At 48.2% G+C, this 14312-nt stretch overlaps 1 protein-coding gene across 1 annotated transcript; it reads right to left on the bottom strand.

The window, feature by feature from the left end:
• Positions 1 to 10448: 10448 nt before the first annotated feature.
• On the bottom strand, positions 10449 to 12050 carry ZNF584 (zinc finger protein 584). The gene has a single exon (XM_040978164.1). It carries the CDS (start codon positions 11992 to 11994, stop codon positions 10645 to 10647), a length of 1350 nt encoding a protein of 449 aa, XP_040834098.1. The 5' UTR covers positions 11995 to 12050; the 3' UTR covers positions 10449 to 10644.
• Between the last annotated feature and the right edge of the window lie 2262 nt (positions 12051 to 14312).

Below are 14312 nucleotides of genomic sequence, written 5' to 3'. Positions count from 1 at the left end.
GCTCGTTTCTGCCCAGGGCATCTACAGTACAGCTGTTGCTGGCTGGAACACTCATTCTCTAGAGTCACCTACCAGAGGAGTCTTTCTGACTACTGATATGAATTAGCATTCACTGTTCTCTGCCTCCTCTCTGTTTTATTTTATCAGAGCTCTGTCAAAACTACTATCTGGATTTCATCTGTGTTTTTTGTGCTTGTGCCCTACATCTCTGTATTCATCATGGACAGAAGATTTTGAGGTGCAGGCTGTGTCACATCTCATAGGACGCCATGCAGCACATACATTCAGCACCTTCCCTGTGGGAAGTCTTCTTTCATATCACAGCATACTCCACATTATAACTCTTTGCACTTAAGGAACGTGGTATCCTTATTCACTTAATCCAACTCCTGTGTGCTGGAGAGTGCACCAGTGCAATAATAGTAAACAAATGCACAGGCACCTTCCTTGTAGAGTTGATACTCAAGTGAAGACACAGGAATTCATTGTGGGAAGGGAGAAGAAATAGTACAAATATAAATCATAAAACTTTTCAGATATGATGAACAGACCTACCCTTTAATGTGTTAAACAACTGAAACAAAAAAAAAAGGGGGGGGGTTTTCAGACAGTGCAACACAAAAAAACAAAACAAAACAGTATAGCAGGGGGTTGGTGCAGTGGTTTAGCAAGTTAATCTTCTGCCTGCAACGTCAGCATTCCACATAGGTGCTAGTTTGAGTCCTAGCTATTTCACTTTTTTTTTTTTAAGATTTATTTTATTTTTATTGGAAAGGCAGATATACAGAGAGGAGGAGAGACAGAGAGGAAGATCTTCCGTCTGATGATGTACTCCCCAAGTGAGCGCAACGGCCGATACTATGCTGATCCAAAGCCAGGAGCCTCCTCCGGGTCTTCCACTCGGGTGCAGGTCCCAAAGCTTTGGGCCGTCCTCGACTGCTTTCCTGGGCCACAGGCAGGGAGCTGGATGGGAAGCGGGGCTGCTGGGAGTAGTACTAGCGCCCATATGGGATCCCGGGCGTGCAAGATGAGGACCTTAACCTCTGCGCCATCACGCCAGGCCCTTATTTCACTTTTGATCCAGCTTCCTGCTTGTAGTCTGGGAAAGCAATAAAGGATGGCTCAAGGCTTTGGGTGCCTATACCCACATGGAAAAGCTGCAAGAAGCTTCTGGCTCCCAGCTATGGACTGCCCAGCTCTGGCAATTATGACCATTTGGGGAGTAATTCAATGGAGGGAAGATCTCTGTCTCTCCCTCTCTCTCCTGTAATTTTGACTTTGAAGAAAGAGATCTTTAAAAAAAAAAGAAAAGAAACAAACAAAAACCACTGCAGCAAGATTACATAGACCAGAGAACCTTAAGAGATGGGAAAGAAGTAGGCACTATGATTGCCTACAGCTCCTTCCTGGAGAGCTTCTATGCTATAACACAGGGATAGGAAGCCTGAGTTCAAAGGACAGAGACTGGAGGGGACACAGGTACCCAGAGAACTCTAGAAATTGGCAGTATTCACTTTGCTGGTAATATCAGTCCAGATGAGGAATGATAAATACCTGTATAGAAACTAAGGCTAGGGAAAAAAAATTATCCTCAAGGAAGAGAGGAAAAATCCCCAGAGCATGTTGGACATTCTTATTTTCCCACTAAAAAAGGAAGAAAAGTGCATAATTCACAGGGTAGAGTATCCTATTGAGTATTGTATCAGAAGTATAGAAATATTAGCCATAAAATGTTCTAGAGCCAGATGCGGTAGCCTAGCAGCTGAAGTCCTCACCTTCAATACACCATAAGGAGGCTGGTTCTAATTCCATCAGCATCACTTTCCATCCAGCTCTCTGCTTGTGGCCTAGGAAAGCAGTGAAGGATGGCTCAGGTCCTTGGGCCCCTATACCAACTAGGGATACCCAGAAAGGAGCTCCTGGCTCCTCTCTTTCATCAGCTCAGCCTCAGCCACTAGAGCCATCTAGCAAGTGAACCAGAGGATGTGAACAAGTGAACATTTCTGTGTCTTTCCTTCTCTCTATAAACCTTCCTTTTGATTAAAAATGAAAATAATAATAATAAAAGAAACTTGAAAATTACCTGTTACTAAGCATTAGAAAACAATATTTTTAAAAGAACACTTTTATTGGAAAGGCAGATTACAGAGAGAAAGAGACAAAAAGAAAGACCTCGCGGTGGTGCAAGTGGTTAAAGGTCCTCGCCTTGCACGCCCCCGGGATCCCATATGGGCGCCGGTTCTAATCCCGGCAGCCCCGCTTCCCTTCCAGCTCCCTGCCTGTGGCCTGGGAAAGCAGTCGAGGATGGCCTCCCGCGTGGGAGACCCGGAAGAGGCTCCTGGCTTCGGATCGGCATAGTATCGGCCCGTTGCGCTCACTTGGGGAGTGAATCATCGGACGGAAGATCTTCCTCTCTGTCTCTCCTCTCTGTATATCCGCCTTTCCAATGAAAAAATAATAAAAATAAATCTTTAAAAAAAAAAAAAAAAAAAAAAAGAAAGACCTTCCATCTACTAGTTCATTCCCCAAGTGGCCACAGTGGCCAGAGCTGAGTCGATCTAAAGCCACAGCCAAGAGCTTCTTCTGGGTCTTCAATGCAGGTGCAGGATCCCAGGCTTTGGGCCATCCTCTATTGCTTTCCAAGACCACAAGCAGGGAGCTGGATGGAAACTGGAGCAGCCAGAATATGAACTGGTGTCCACATGGAATCCTGGAGGATGCAAGGCAAGAATTTTGTCACAAGTCTATTGTGCCAGGAAGTGCAATTTTTCTTTTTTTAGATTTATTTTATTAGAAAGACATATTTACAGAGAGGGAGATACAGAACAATCTGTCTACTGCTCACTCCCCAGGTAGTCAAAATATCTGGAGTTCAGCCAATCCAATGCTAGAAGCCAGGAGTCAAGTAGCCTCCCCTGAGTCTCCATGTGGGTGCAGGGTCCCAAGGCTTTGGGCCATCCTCTTCTGTTTTCCCAGGCCACAAGCAGGGAGCTGGATGGGAAGCAGGGCCATCGGGATTAGAACCGGTGGCCATATGGGATCCCGGCGCGTGCAAGGTGAGGACACTAACCACTACGCCATTGCGCCAGACGCGGGACCATGGTTTTTCAAGTCCTGGAACAGGTGTCCTAGGGCAGCAGAGGTGGGGGTTGTTAATGCAGCAGCCATGAAGACCAGACAGGAAGACACAGGCTTGTACCAGACTTAGCACCACTTCCTGATGACCAACTTGGGAAAAGCAGGAGAATCCACATTTGAGGTACAAGGAAAGAAGGGGATGCAAAAACCTGACCTCATAAAGACAGGAGCACAAACTCTCCACAATGTGCCCCACTCTTTCTAAAAGGGATACATAGCCTTGTCCCCAAAGGCCACTGGGCCTGGGCGGCCCCTTAGGCGGTATCAATAAGTCATCTCCAACCTCTACGCTAAGGCAGTCTCACAACAAGGAATGGTATGCTCTCCTCCTCTGCCCTCCCTGCCTGGGACACATCTCACTCACCCCTCTTCCCTCCTTGACCCTCCCCATTCCGAACCGAGGCCCACAGAGGTCTGCAGTTCCCAGCCCTTTACTTCTATAGTGAACATTTTAAAATGGAATGATTTTGTTATAAAATAAAACAATTTTTTAAAAAGGCTGGCAGACAGATGTGACCTAAGCACTGGATACAGGGCTGGTCTCCATGTCATCAGCCACCTGCCATTCACATCTTCCAGACACTGACCCCTGATGGACATGCTCTCCCCTCATACGTGAGAAGCGGGGCCCTCCCCAGGCCGTGCACTCTCCCCAGGCCTCCACCTCTTGCACCCAGCACGAGTCCTTACTCTTGACGCATTCTCCTTAAAGCTTGTAACTACAACCCAAGACTGTCTTTCCCAAATGTCATCCTGTCCCTGGTCCAGGCCACACCAGAACGCCAAGTATGTCTAAGGGCCCATGTGACACCTCCTATCCAATGTTATCAGGCAACTCCGACTTCACATTTACAAAATCCAACCGACAAGCTTCACTAAAACAGTCTCCTTCTGCCAGCCTCCAATCTCCAGGGACAGCACCCTGGCCCTTCCGCCTCAGGTTCACTCCCCATGTGACAGGCTACCCCATCAGCCCTATCTTGAACGCGCATGCGGTATTCTATCACTTTTTCCCTTTCTCACCTCCCCTGGAGGCTCTCTGCCCTGCCACAGCCCTTCCCGACCAGCTAGCTACTGGGACATTTTCAAAAGCTTAACTGAGACCCTCCCTCTGTTCAAAAGCCCCACGGCTCCCAGCATCTACAGACTTCCAATGTTCCCATGCAATGGAGGCATACGAACTTTCCAGAATTCTCTGGGACGGTCTCACATCCAAGCCTCTACACAGGCAGGTCCCTCAGCCTGTGCTCCAGGCTCCCCACCCCGCCTCACCCACCGCACAGGATTCTGAAGTGGTCACTCCACCTAGGAACGCAGACTCCGCGGGGACTTCTCAGCTGGAGCTGGTCAGCGTTAAGGCAAGACCAGGGGACTCTCCCTCACTGTGCCTCGTCAGTCCGCCCTGACGGCAGCCTGGCCACACACTGGATTAAGACCTGGACGTGGCGGCTTGCTGAACCTCCTTTCTCCCGCTCCATAAAGCAGTCACGACTCGAGGGGGCCGCGGGCTGGGGTCAGGCTCCGTCGGAGGTCCTGGAGGACGCCAACACGCTGAAGGCTCGGCGGCCCACGGAACCAATCAACAGGCATTCATGGCGGTCGGGGTGCTTTCCAGGCCACAAAGGCCAAATCTCACGGGCCCCCGTGTTCGCGGGCTGTGAGAATCGCCCGGTCAGGAGATCCTTCCTTCAGGTGCTGACTGAACAGCGAATTACCGAAGGCTCCGGGTGAGAACCCACTGGAAGTCCTGCCCCCGCCGGCGCTACCATTGGGCGAGCGACGGTAAGGTCCGCCCACAAATGCCCTTCCTGGACTCTCATTGGGCACGGCAAGAGGCCTTCTGGGTAACGTAGTGGGCGTCGCGTGAGCCACGACACCGGGAACGAGGTGCCTGGTCACCCTGGCAACCACCAGGCATCACGCCAACTGCCTCAGGGAGCTCAGAAAGTCCCGCACGTCAAGGCTTTGAGGACTCAGTCCAGGTTTCCCACTCTGGGTGGGTGGGACTTTAGGAATCGCCGCTGCCGTCGCGTGTCTGGTGGCTTGTTTTTGGCTGCTGGGGAAGACAGGAGGAGTCCATGCCGCTAATAGCTCTGCGTTCCTGATCTCGAACCAGCACCGTTTTTCTCCGTGGTCTCATCATCTACCCTTGGTCTCCACTATCTCCGGGGCTGGGGGATGGGGAAAGGGGTGTTCCCTGCTCCTAGGGAGCATTTTATTTCCCAGGGAAACACGCTCTGCGAGTGACTGTCACCTGCAGTCACCCCACCCAGGAAAGGTGTGTGGGTCCTGCTGAGGCCACCTTAAGGCTTTCCTCCTCGCACAGCCCCGTCCAGCACCCTGGCCTGCTCGGAGCCCACCCCACCGCGTTCCTGATGGACCTGGTGCCAAGTGATCCCAGACCTCCAGATGCGGGACTCTTGTTGCAAACAGTAGCAGCCTGGGGCTGCTTGCACGTCTGCCGGGGCCCTGAGAGTTATTTCCCCTTGGCATCCTGAATCCTGGCAAGAGGTGTCCTGTTTCTTGAAAGGTGTGGAATGACTCTGATCAGCATGACCCTGAATTGGGTGAGATGGAGAGTTCAGAGAAACAGGCTTTGTTGAGTCTGGTGGGAACAGAGCAGCAACACCAGACACAGAGCTGCAAAGTCATGGAAAGTGAATCATGGAAAGATTGGAACTGAAGAAGGAGGTGTTGGGGTGTGATCACTCTGACCTTTAAAGGCTCCCTGTAGTTGCCTGCTGGAGATAGGGGAAGGGGGGGGGGTGACAGCAATAGTACCGATGTATATGCTGTTGGTGCTGGACAGAGAAGTCCTGGGAAGATAAAAAGAAATAGTCAGCTACTGGATCTGTCTAAATCGTGCTAACTAGATTACCTGATGCGGAGCTGTGAGAGAAACAGTAACAAGGCTGGCCCTATGTCTTTGGATGTGGAAGCTGGCGTGCATAGTATGTCTCATTGGAAGCACAGTGAGTTGGGCTTTACAGGCCAGAGTTGTGCAGCATTACACTGCCAGTTGCAATACCTTCATCCTATATCAGAGCTCCACTTGAGTTCTGGCTACTGTTTCCAATACAGCTGCCTGCTAATGTGCCAGGGAAAGGCAACAGATGGCTCAAGCACTCTGGGCTCTGCCACTCACATGGGAGACTTGGATGGAATTCCTGGTTCCTGGCCTCAGCCTGGCCCAAACAACTGTAACAGTTATTTAAGAAGTAAACCAGCAAATGAGAGGTCTGTCACTGTGCCTTTCAAGTAAATACAAAGTTAGGCTTTAGCCTTGTTGTATTTGTGCTGTCCCAGAGATTGCTGAATGGAAGTGTCAAGTCCAGGTCCAGACTGGAGACATCCAGAGGGTGGAGGCTTGTGTGGATGCTGCATGCAGCAGTGTGTGGTAGGTTTTGGATGATGATGAGACCCTTAAGCAGAGAGCAGACCTAGAATTAAAAAAATAATAAAGCATAACGCTGAAGTGACACAGTGGGATGATACAGCTGTATCACTGCAGCCCATCAGGCTTCTATATCCAACTTTCTTGGGGCCTGAGGCATTTACCAGACCAGTGAGCAACAGGAACAGGAAGGGTCAGCAGTGATAACAAGCCCTACATAGGACTTACACATAGAATGGTGTACTAATCTGACCCATAGATAGTCCAGCCTCTCCACCTCCAAGCCACCAGGTCTCAGTCCCCTCGCTTACCTGCAAGTACAGTGACCCTGTTATTGGGAATCCCTCAGGATTGATTCCTCACCGACATGCAGTGGCTTCATTCATGGATGTCCCTAGGCAGCAATTCCACACATTCCAAAGCCCTAGAGCTCACAACCCCAGGACTTGCTCACCACGTGGCAGTGGTGGCTGTGGCCAAGGCCCTAAGCATTGAGTACAACTTGGCTTGGGTACCCCCAGCAGCTGTCAGGCTGCTGGAAGCTCCCTCCACCCAGGTCCAAAGGTCAAACTCTTCCAGGTTCCACCCGCCACAAATGGTGGCAGTGGGTGGAGCCAGAGCCCACCCTTGCTCCCAAGAGATTCCTTCACAGCATACTCACTGCAAAGGGAGAAACCTCTTGGGCCCAGGCAAGCCCAGGACTGACTCACCATGTGGCAGCGGTGGCTATGACCAGGGCCCCAAGCATTGAGTCTGACCTGGTTTCGGTACCCCCAGTAGCCACCAGGTGAAGCTCCCTCCAACCAGGCCCCGAGGTCAAACTCCTGTATAGGTATGTAATAGTTGATATTTCTTTTTTTTTTTTTAAGATTTATTTATTTATTGGAAAGTCAGATATACAGAGAAGAGGAGAGACAGAGAGGAATATCTTCTGTCCGATAATTCACTCCCCAAGTGAGCGCAACAGCCAGAGCTGATACTATGCCGATCTGAAGCCAGGAGCCAGGAACTTCTTCTAGATATCCCACAGGGTGCAGGGCCCCAAAGCCTTGGACCGTCCTCGACTGCCTTCCCAGGCCACAAGCAGGGAGCTGGATGGGAAGTGGAGCTGCTGGGTTTAGAACCGGGAACCCATATGGGATCCCGTTGCGTTCAAGGCGAGGACTTTAGCCGCGAGGACTTTAGCCACTAGGCCACGCCACCAGGCCCCTGTAATAGTTGATATGTCATGGTATTCTTTTAGATGCAGAAAGAACGCACTTACATTCACTAGTTCATTTCCAAATGCTCACCATGACTGGGACTAGGTCAGGCTGAAGCCAGGAGCTGTGAACTCAATCTTGTATCCCACATAGGTGGCAGGATTTCAGCTACAGTTGCCTCCCAGGGCATTTGTCAGCAGAAAGTTGGAGCTAACGGAGAGTCAGGAATCAAACCCAGGTACTCTAATGAGGCAGGCAATCATCTTAACGCCTTTAGAGATGGACACGTAGATTAGTGTGGCAAAATAGAAAAACAAGAAAAAGATTTGCACAGGTCCAACCGAGTTTTGACAAAGGTGCAAAAAGTAATTGAGAAGGGTTTCAACACAAGGATCCCCATTCATTGCTCTTATCATAGCTGGGCACTCTCAAGAAAGCCTGTCTTTTAGAATGTCAGCTCCATGATGGAGGTCTTCTGTGCACCTTATCCCTGCTGGAACTGTTCAGTGCCCAGCACAGTTTCAGTTCTCACAGCATGGAATGAGTGTGTAAAGATTGTTAACTTCCACAGGGAGAGGCATGCTAACCCTCTTTCTCCATAGTGTCCTTACTCAGGCCCGTCAGCTATATTGGTGCGGATGTGCTCTGAGCCCAGTACAGGTCATGCAGAGTAGCCATATACTCACTCAACATGTAATACCTACAGGCACAACTGGATCCAGGATTAAATGAGATTAAAAGTACTTTTTAAAATGTGTAGTTTATTTGAAAGACAAAGGCAGAGACACAAACTTACATCAACTTGCTCACTCCCCAGAAACACCTGCACCAGCTAGGGTTGGGACATGCTAAAGCCTGGAGCCCAGAATTCAACCCAGGTTTCCCTGTGGGTGACAAGGACCCACATATTCGTACCATTTACCTGCTGTATCCCAGGGTGCACTTTAGCAGGAAGCTGTAATTGGAAGCACAAGAGAATGGACTCAAACCACAGAATGGAAGCACACCAAGCAGCATTTTCACTGCTGTCCAAGGACCATCTCTTCTTGTCATTTAAGTATCTCTGTTGGTTTACTCTGCAGGCAGATCTCTCTTTTAGAAAGGAAAGACGATTGCTGCAGGTACAATGCCCAAATCTGGCACATGAACTCCTGGGACAAAGATGGTCCTTTTCTTCACATTTCCAGTAAGTCCTTTGACTCCCACTAGCATGTCTTAGGTCACATGAACACCTATGCCCCAGCATTACAACTTCAGGTTCAATACTGTGATGACCAAGCTGGAAGCAGGTGGATGATCAAAAGTTGATGAATAAACAAGTGGATGAATGATCAGCTAATGGAAATACTTCCTTTTCCATAGTTATTAGCAATGTCCTCTTCAGACTTTTGCCCATTTCTCCCATCTACTCTGGTCACTTTGATTATGATTGCTAATTAGTGATTAATTATGATGATGGTCACTTATCAGGGTGCTATATAGAGCTTGGCTTTAAGAATAAAAATGCTCTACATCAAGTAGATTGTTTTGGACTAAATGTGACCTCTGAAAATTATAATGCTAAATCCCTAATTCAGAAGTCTAGGCTGAAAGAATTATCAAGCCCCACCCAAACTGGTACCCCAGGCAGGTCAAAGGACCAGAGTCACTGGGCTTTGTTTTGGCTTGCTTTTAGGAGAGCACATTATCCTCCACCAGTTCCAAGAAACACAAGACAGCAGTTCTGCCGGAAGTACAGGGGACCCCTAACTCACTTACCAGGATTGGGGCATTTTATGAGCTAAGCATAGCTAATTACATATGGTCCAAAACACAGCTGTAATTGCCCTCCATGACTCTGCGCCCACAAAGATCTGAGGTAGGAAGCAGGAACATGACACCTAAGGAAGACGACCAAAAAAAAAGGGAAGGCATTTATTTTATGGTGTTGGGGAGAAATTTAGCAGACTGCCTCAAACTCCCCTGATTGTTAGACTGATTATTTGGGTGTGGTCATCAACTGGATGGCCAAGAATCTCCCTACGCAACAGCAGCAGCAGCAACAGCTATGACATTAATCACAATATGTGTGACTGACTGAGCCCTGTGGTCCCTGTATCTGGAGTATCCAAGGAAACAGGACCAGAAGAAACATTCAACATACAAGTTTTAAATGACAATTTGCCTTGAAAACTGTCAAAATCTTTTAAATCAAAGGGCCCAACAAATCAGATCTGGATCTTTACATTAATGCTTGGAGAGACAGCCCTGCCCATGTGGCATGGCAGCAAAAGCCAAACAATAATAAAGGATGGACACATTACCAATACATGCAGGTGCAGTGACTGGGTTACAAAAGTCACATTGCAGGACCACAGGATCTTATCTTTCAGGCCCAGAATAATGGTGAGCAATCCAAAAAGGCTACAGGAATTCAGAAAACCTGTAGGTTATTTGCCAGCAGTGACCTTGACTGAGGAAAGCTCTGGAATCCTTACCTTTTGGAACCACCGTTGCTGGAAAACTTGTGATGTCTCTTTAGCACTGGCCAGCCCTCCAGTTTACCAGACTCCGGTCCGTATTACTTCACAGTTTTTCTGTGCTCACTTACTCTGTCCCATAGGTCTTACCAAAAGTCTAGATTTCAGGGGACTTAGCTTGAGCTGATTCTGGAAACAGCTTCTTCTTGCTGGAGGTTGTAGAACATTTCCTGGAACAAGGGACCAAACGGACATGACAACTATCACAGGTAGTACTGATGGTATCCATGAACAGGAAAAGCTTCCCTACAAGTAAGTCTCCCACTCATCCCTGACCAAACACCAGCTAAGCTCCTCTTAAGCCAGAGCTGAGTCATGTCCCCACCTAGACCAGTAGCAGGGAGGAAATGAGGTCCACTACAGGCTCCATTAAGTCACAATTTTCTCCTATTTAGAAGAAGGGAGCATGAATTCTACCACCCCTGAATATATCATGGTCACTGCCAGGTATGGTAGTGGGATGTCTTAAACAGAAACTGAAAGTGACAGAACCATGGGCAGGCCAGAGAGTGTAAAATAACTCCCTAGAAGTTTCCATATCCTTGGCAGGCCTGTAGAATATGGTATGAGCTTCAGCTTTTCTTTCTTTAAGATGGCACTCACAGACTACTCTCAACTGCCTTTCCAAAAGGAGCCCCTTTGTGTCAGCAAAGGTCAGCCACAGGCTCTCCTCCAGCCTTTCTCCAGAGTGGGCCTTCTTGTGCTGAAGGAGGGTAGAGCTACGTTTGAAAGCTTTCCCACATTCTGCACATTGGTAGCACTTCTCTTCAATGTGAAACCGCTGATGGTGACTGCAGTAGCACCGAGTAGTGAAGGTTTTTCCACATAGGTTGCACTTGTAGGGCCACTCCCCAGCGTGCAACTTCCAGTGCTGATACAAGCCGGAGTGGGTCACACAGCTTTTTCCACATTGCTTGCACTCAAATGGACTTTCTCCAGTGTGGACCCTCTGGTGGAGCATGTAGCTGTTATTGTATTTAAAAAACTTCCCACATTCCCTGCACTCATAGGGCCTTTCTTCAACGTGAACTTTCCGGTGCCGGATGAGGGTGGACAGAACACTGAAGGCCTTCCCACATTTGCAGCACTCATAAGGCCTTTCTCCAGTATGGATCCTCCGGTGCAGAATAAGCACATCTTTGCGTTTGAAGGTTTTCTCACATTCACTACATTTGAAAGGTTTTATGCCTGTGTGAACCTTCTGACGCTTCCTTAGTTTAGATGGGGAACTGAAGGCTCTCCCACACTCATTACACATATGGGCTCTTTCTCCTATTTGAATTTTTCTGTGATTAATAGGAGTTGATTTTTTTTTTTTTTTAATGACACGTCTAGCTGTTGGGCTTCTGAAGGCTCTTCCTCCAGAGTGACTTATGAGGTGCTTGAGGAGAGCAAAGGTTTTCTGAAAGACCTTCCCACACTCACTGCACTTGAAAGGGCTCTGTGCAGTGGGGGCTACCTGCTGCTGCACAGGATCAGTACTGAGTGGGAAGGCTGCTCCAAGCTCAGTGCTCCCATGTAGCTTCCCACCTACAGGGGTGGCCTGGGGCTGGGTAGGGTCTGAGGTGACTGGGCCATCCTTCTCAGACTCTCCATACATCAAGGGTGTCTCGGACAAGTGGACTTTGCAATTCTGCACTTGCTCAGGGGAAGCTTCCTTATCTTTCATTCTATTCAGACAACCTGAAAGCAGAGAAAAGTCAGTTATGAAGGCTTGCAACAGGGAAGGAAGTACCTTCATCAGTACTGCATGTTAAATAGAGTAGCCCGGCACGGTAGCCTAGTGGCTAAAGTCCTCACCTTGAATGCACCGGGATCCCATGTGGGCGCCGGTTCTAATCCTAGCGGCCGTGCTTCCTCCTATCCAGCTCCCTGCTCGTGGCCTGGGAAAGCAGTTGAGGATAGCCCAAAGCCTTGGGACCATTAAACCACGTTACATGGCTGATTCACTTCCCAAGTGGCCACAGCGGCCAGGGGCTGTGCCAATCTGAAGCTCAGCTCCAGCTATTGTGGCCATTTGGGGAGTGAAATAGTGGATGGAAGATCTTTTTGTTTCTCTTCTTGATAAATCTGCCTTTCCAATAGAATAAAATCTAAAAAAAGCAGCCACTTGGGGCCAGCATTGTGGTGCCATCTGTGACACTGGCATCCTTTATCAGTTCTGCTTCTGAAGTAGCTCCCTAGAAGCACACCTAGAAAAGCAGGAGATGACTCAAGTCCTTGGGTCCTTTCCTTCCACTGCATGGATGTCTCCTCTGGCTCCTCGCTTCAGTTGGACCCAGGCTCAACCACCTGGGAAGTAACAGTGAGGCGAAGGTATCTTTTACTCTTTCTCTCTTATATAAATTGGATTTTCAAGTAGTTTTTATTTATTTTTTGTGGGAAAGTCAGATTTTTACAGAGAGAAAGCTCTTCCATTTGCTGGTTTACTCCCCAAGTGGCTGCAATGGCCAAAGCTGAGGTGATCCAAAGCTAGGAGCCAGGAGCTTCTTCCGGGTCTTCCAAGTGGGTGCAGGGTCCCAAGGCCATAGGCCGTCTTTGACTGCCTTCCCAGGTCACAAGCAGGGAGCTGGGTGGGAAGTGGAGCAGCAGGGATACAAACTGGCACCCATATAGGATCCTAGGGCATGCAAGGTAAGGACTTCAACCACTAGGCTATCATGCCGGACCACCATCAAATATTTTTAAAAGAACACGTCACTTAGTACTAACAGGATATGCATTATCCTATACTTATGGGACTTCTCCAGATTGCACTTCTTGCTAGGAAAACAAAACAAGCTTCAACAGATTTCAGCGTGTAGAAATCATATAAAGTATGTTCTCTGTACACACACACGAAAAATTAAAACATACATTGGAAACAGTAAAAAAGTTGGCAAACTCACATATTTATAAAACCTAAACATTCCTAACTAAGGGCCCAACCAAATGGCTCAATTGGCTAATCCTCCCCTAGCAAGCACTGAGGTCCCGAATGGGTGCTGGTTCATGTCCTGACTGCGTCACTGACTACAGCTATGTTGATAGTCAGCTCTGTTTTTTTTTTGTTTGTTTGTTTGTCTTAAAGATTTATTTATTGGAAAGGCAGATCTACACAGAGGAGAGACAGAGAGAAAGATCTTCCATCTGTTGATTCACTTCCCAAGTGGCCACAACGGCCAAGAGTGAGGAGCTTCTTCTGGGTTTCCCACGCGGGTGCAGGGTCTCAAGGTTTTGGGCTGTCCTCTATTGCCACAAGCAGGGAGCTGGATAGGAGGGTGTGGAGCATTTGGGACATGAACTGGTACCCATCTGGGATCCTAGTGCATGTAAGATCAGCATTTAGCCACTAAGCTATCGCACCAGGCCCATTTAAGTAAATCTTAAAAAAAAAACTTTTCTAAATAAATAGCCAATGACTAAGGGGGAAAATCACTTCGAGAGGAATGAAAAAATGCCACATACCAAAAGTTCTAAGATGCACCAAGAACAATGCCTTGGGGAAAAATTATAACTATAACTAGTTATACTTAAAAAATATTGCAGGGGCAGGTGTTTGGTGCAGCAGTTAGGGTGCTGTTCGAGGTGCCTGCCTCCCATAGCAGAGGGTCTGAGGTCAAGTCCTGGCTGAGCTTCCAATTTTCGCTTCCTGCTAAGATTTCTGGGAAGAAGCAGGTGATGATTCAGTACTTAGTGGGACACGTGGATTGAATTCAGCTCTCCTGGCTCAGGTCTGGTGAACCAGGTGATGAAGGAGCTGTCTGCATCATCCTCTTCTCTCTTCCAAATAAGAATAAATTATTTTTTAAGTTCTATAACCTCATGGAGCAAAAACAGAAAAGTAAGTAAATCCAAAGCTAGCACAAGAAAGGAAATAATAGATCAGAGAAGACATAAATGAAACAGATTGAAAAATCAGAATAAGGCCAAAATTTGATCCTTTGACAAGATCAATATGGGGCAGGCACCATGGTACATCAAGCTAAGCATTCACATGCAGTGCAGGCATCCCACATAGGCGCCAGTTCAGTTCTCACTGCTGCTCCGCTTCTAATCCAGCTCCCTGCTAACTGGGAA

The sequence above is a fragment of the Ochotona curzoniae genome, unplaced genomic scaffold (genome assembly GCF_017591425.1).
Source record: "Ochotona curzoniae isolate NIBS_2020 unplaced genomic scaffold, NIBS_Ocur_1.0 contig_2861, whole genome shotgun sequence".
Classification (NCBI taxonomy): domain Eukaryota; kingdom Metazoa; phylum Chordata; class Mammalia; order Lagomorpha; family Ochotonidae; genus Ochotona; species Ochotona curzoniae.
Note: the sequence above shows the minus strand (reverse complement) of the source record. Positions and strands in the feature narration are given on the sequence as shown.

Coding starts and splice junctions, on each gene's coding strand:
- ZNF584 (XM_040978164.1), bottom strand. CDS start 11,994: ATGAAGGTACTTCCTTCCCTGTTGCAAGCCTTCATAACTGACTTTTCT.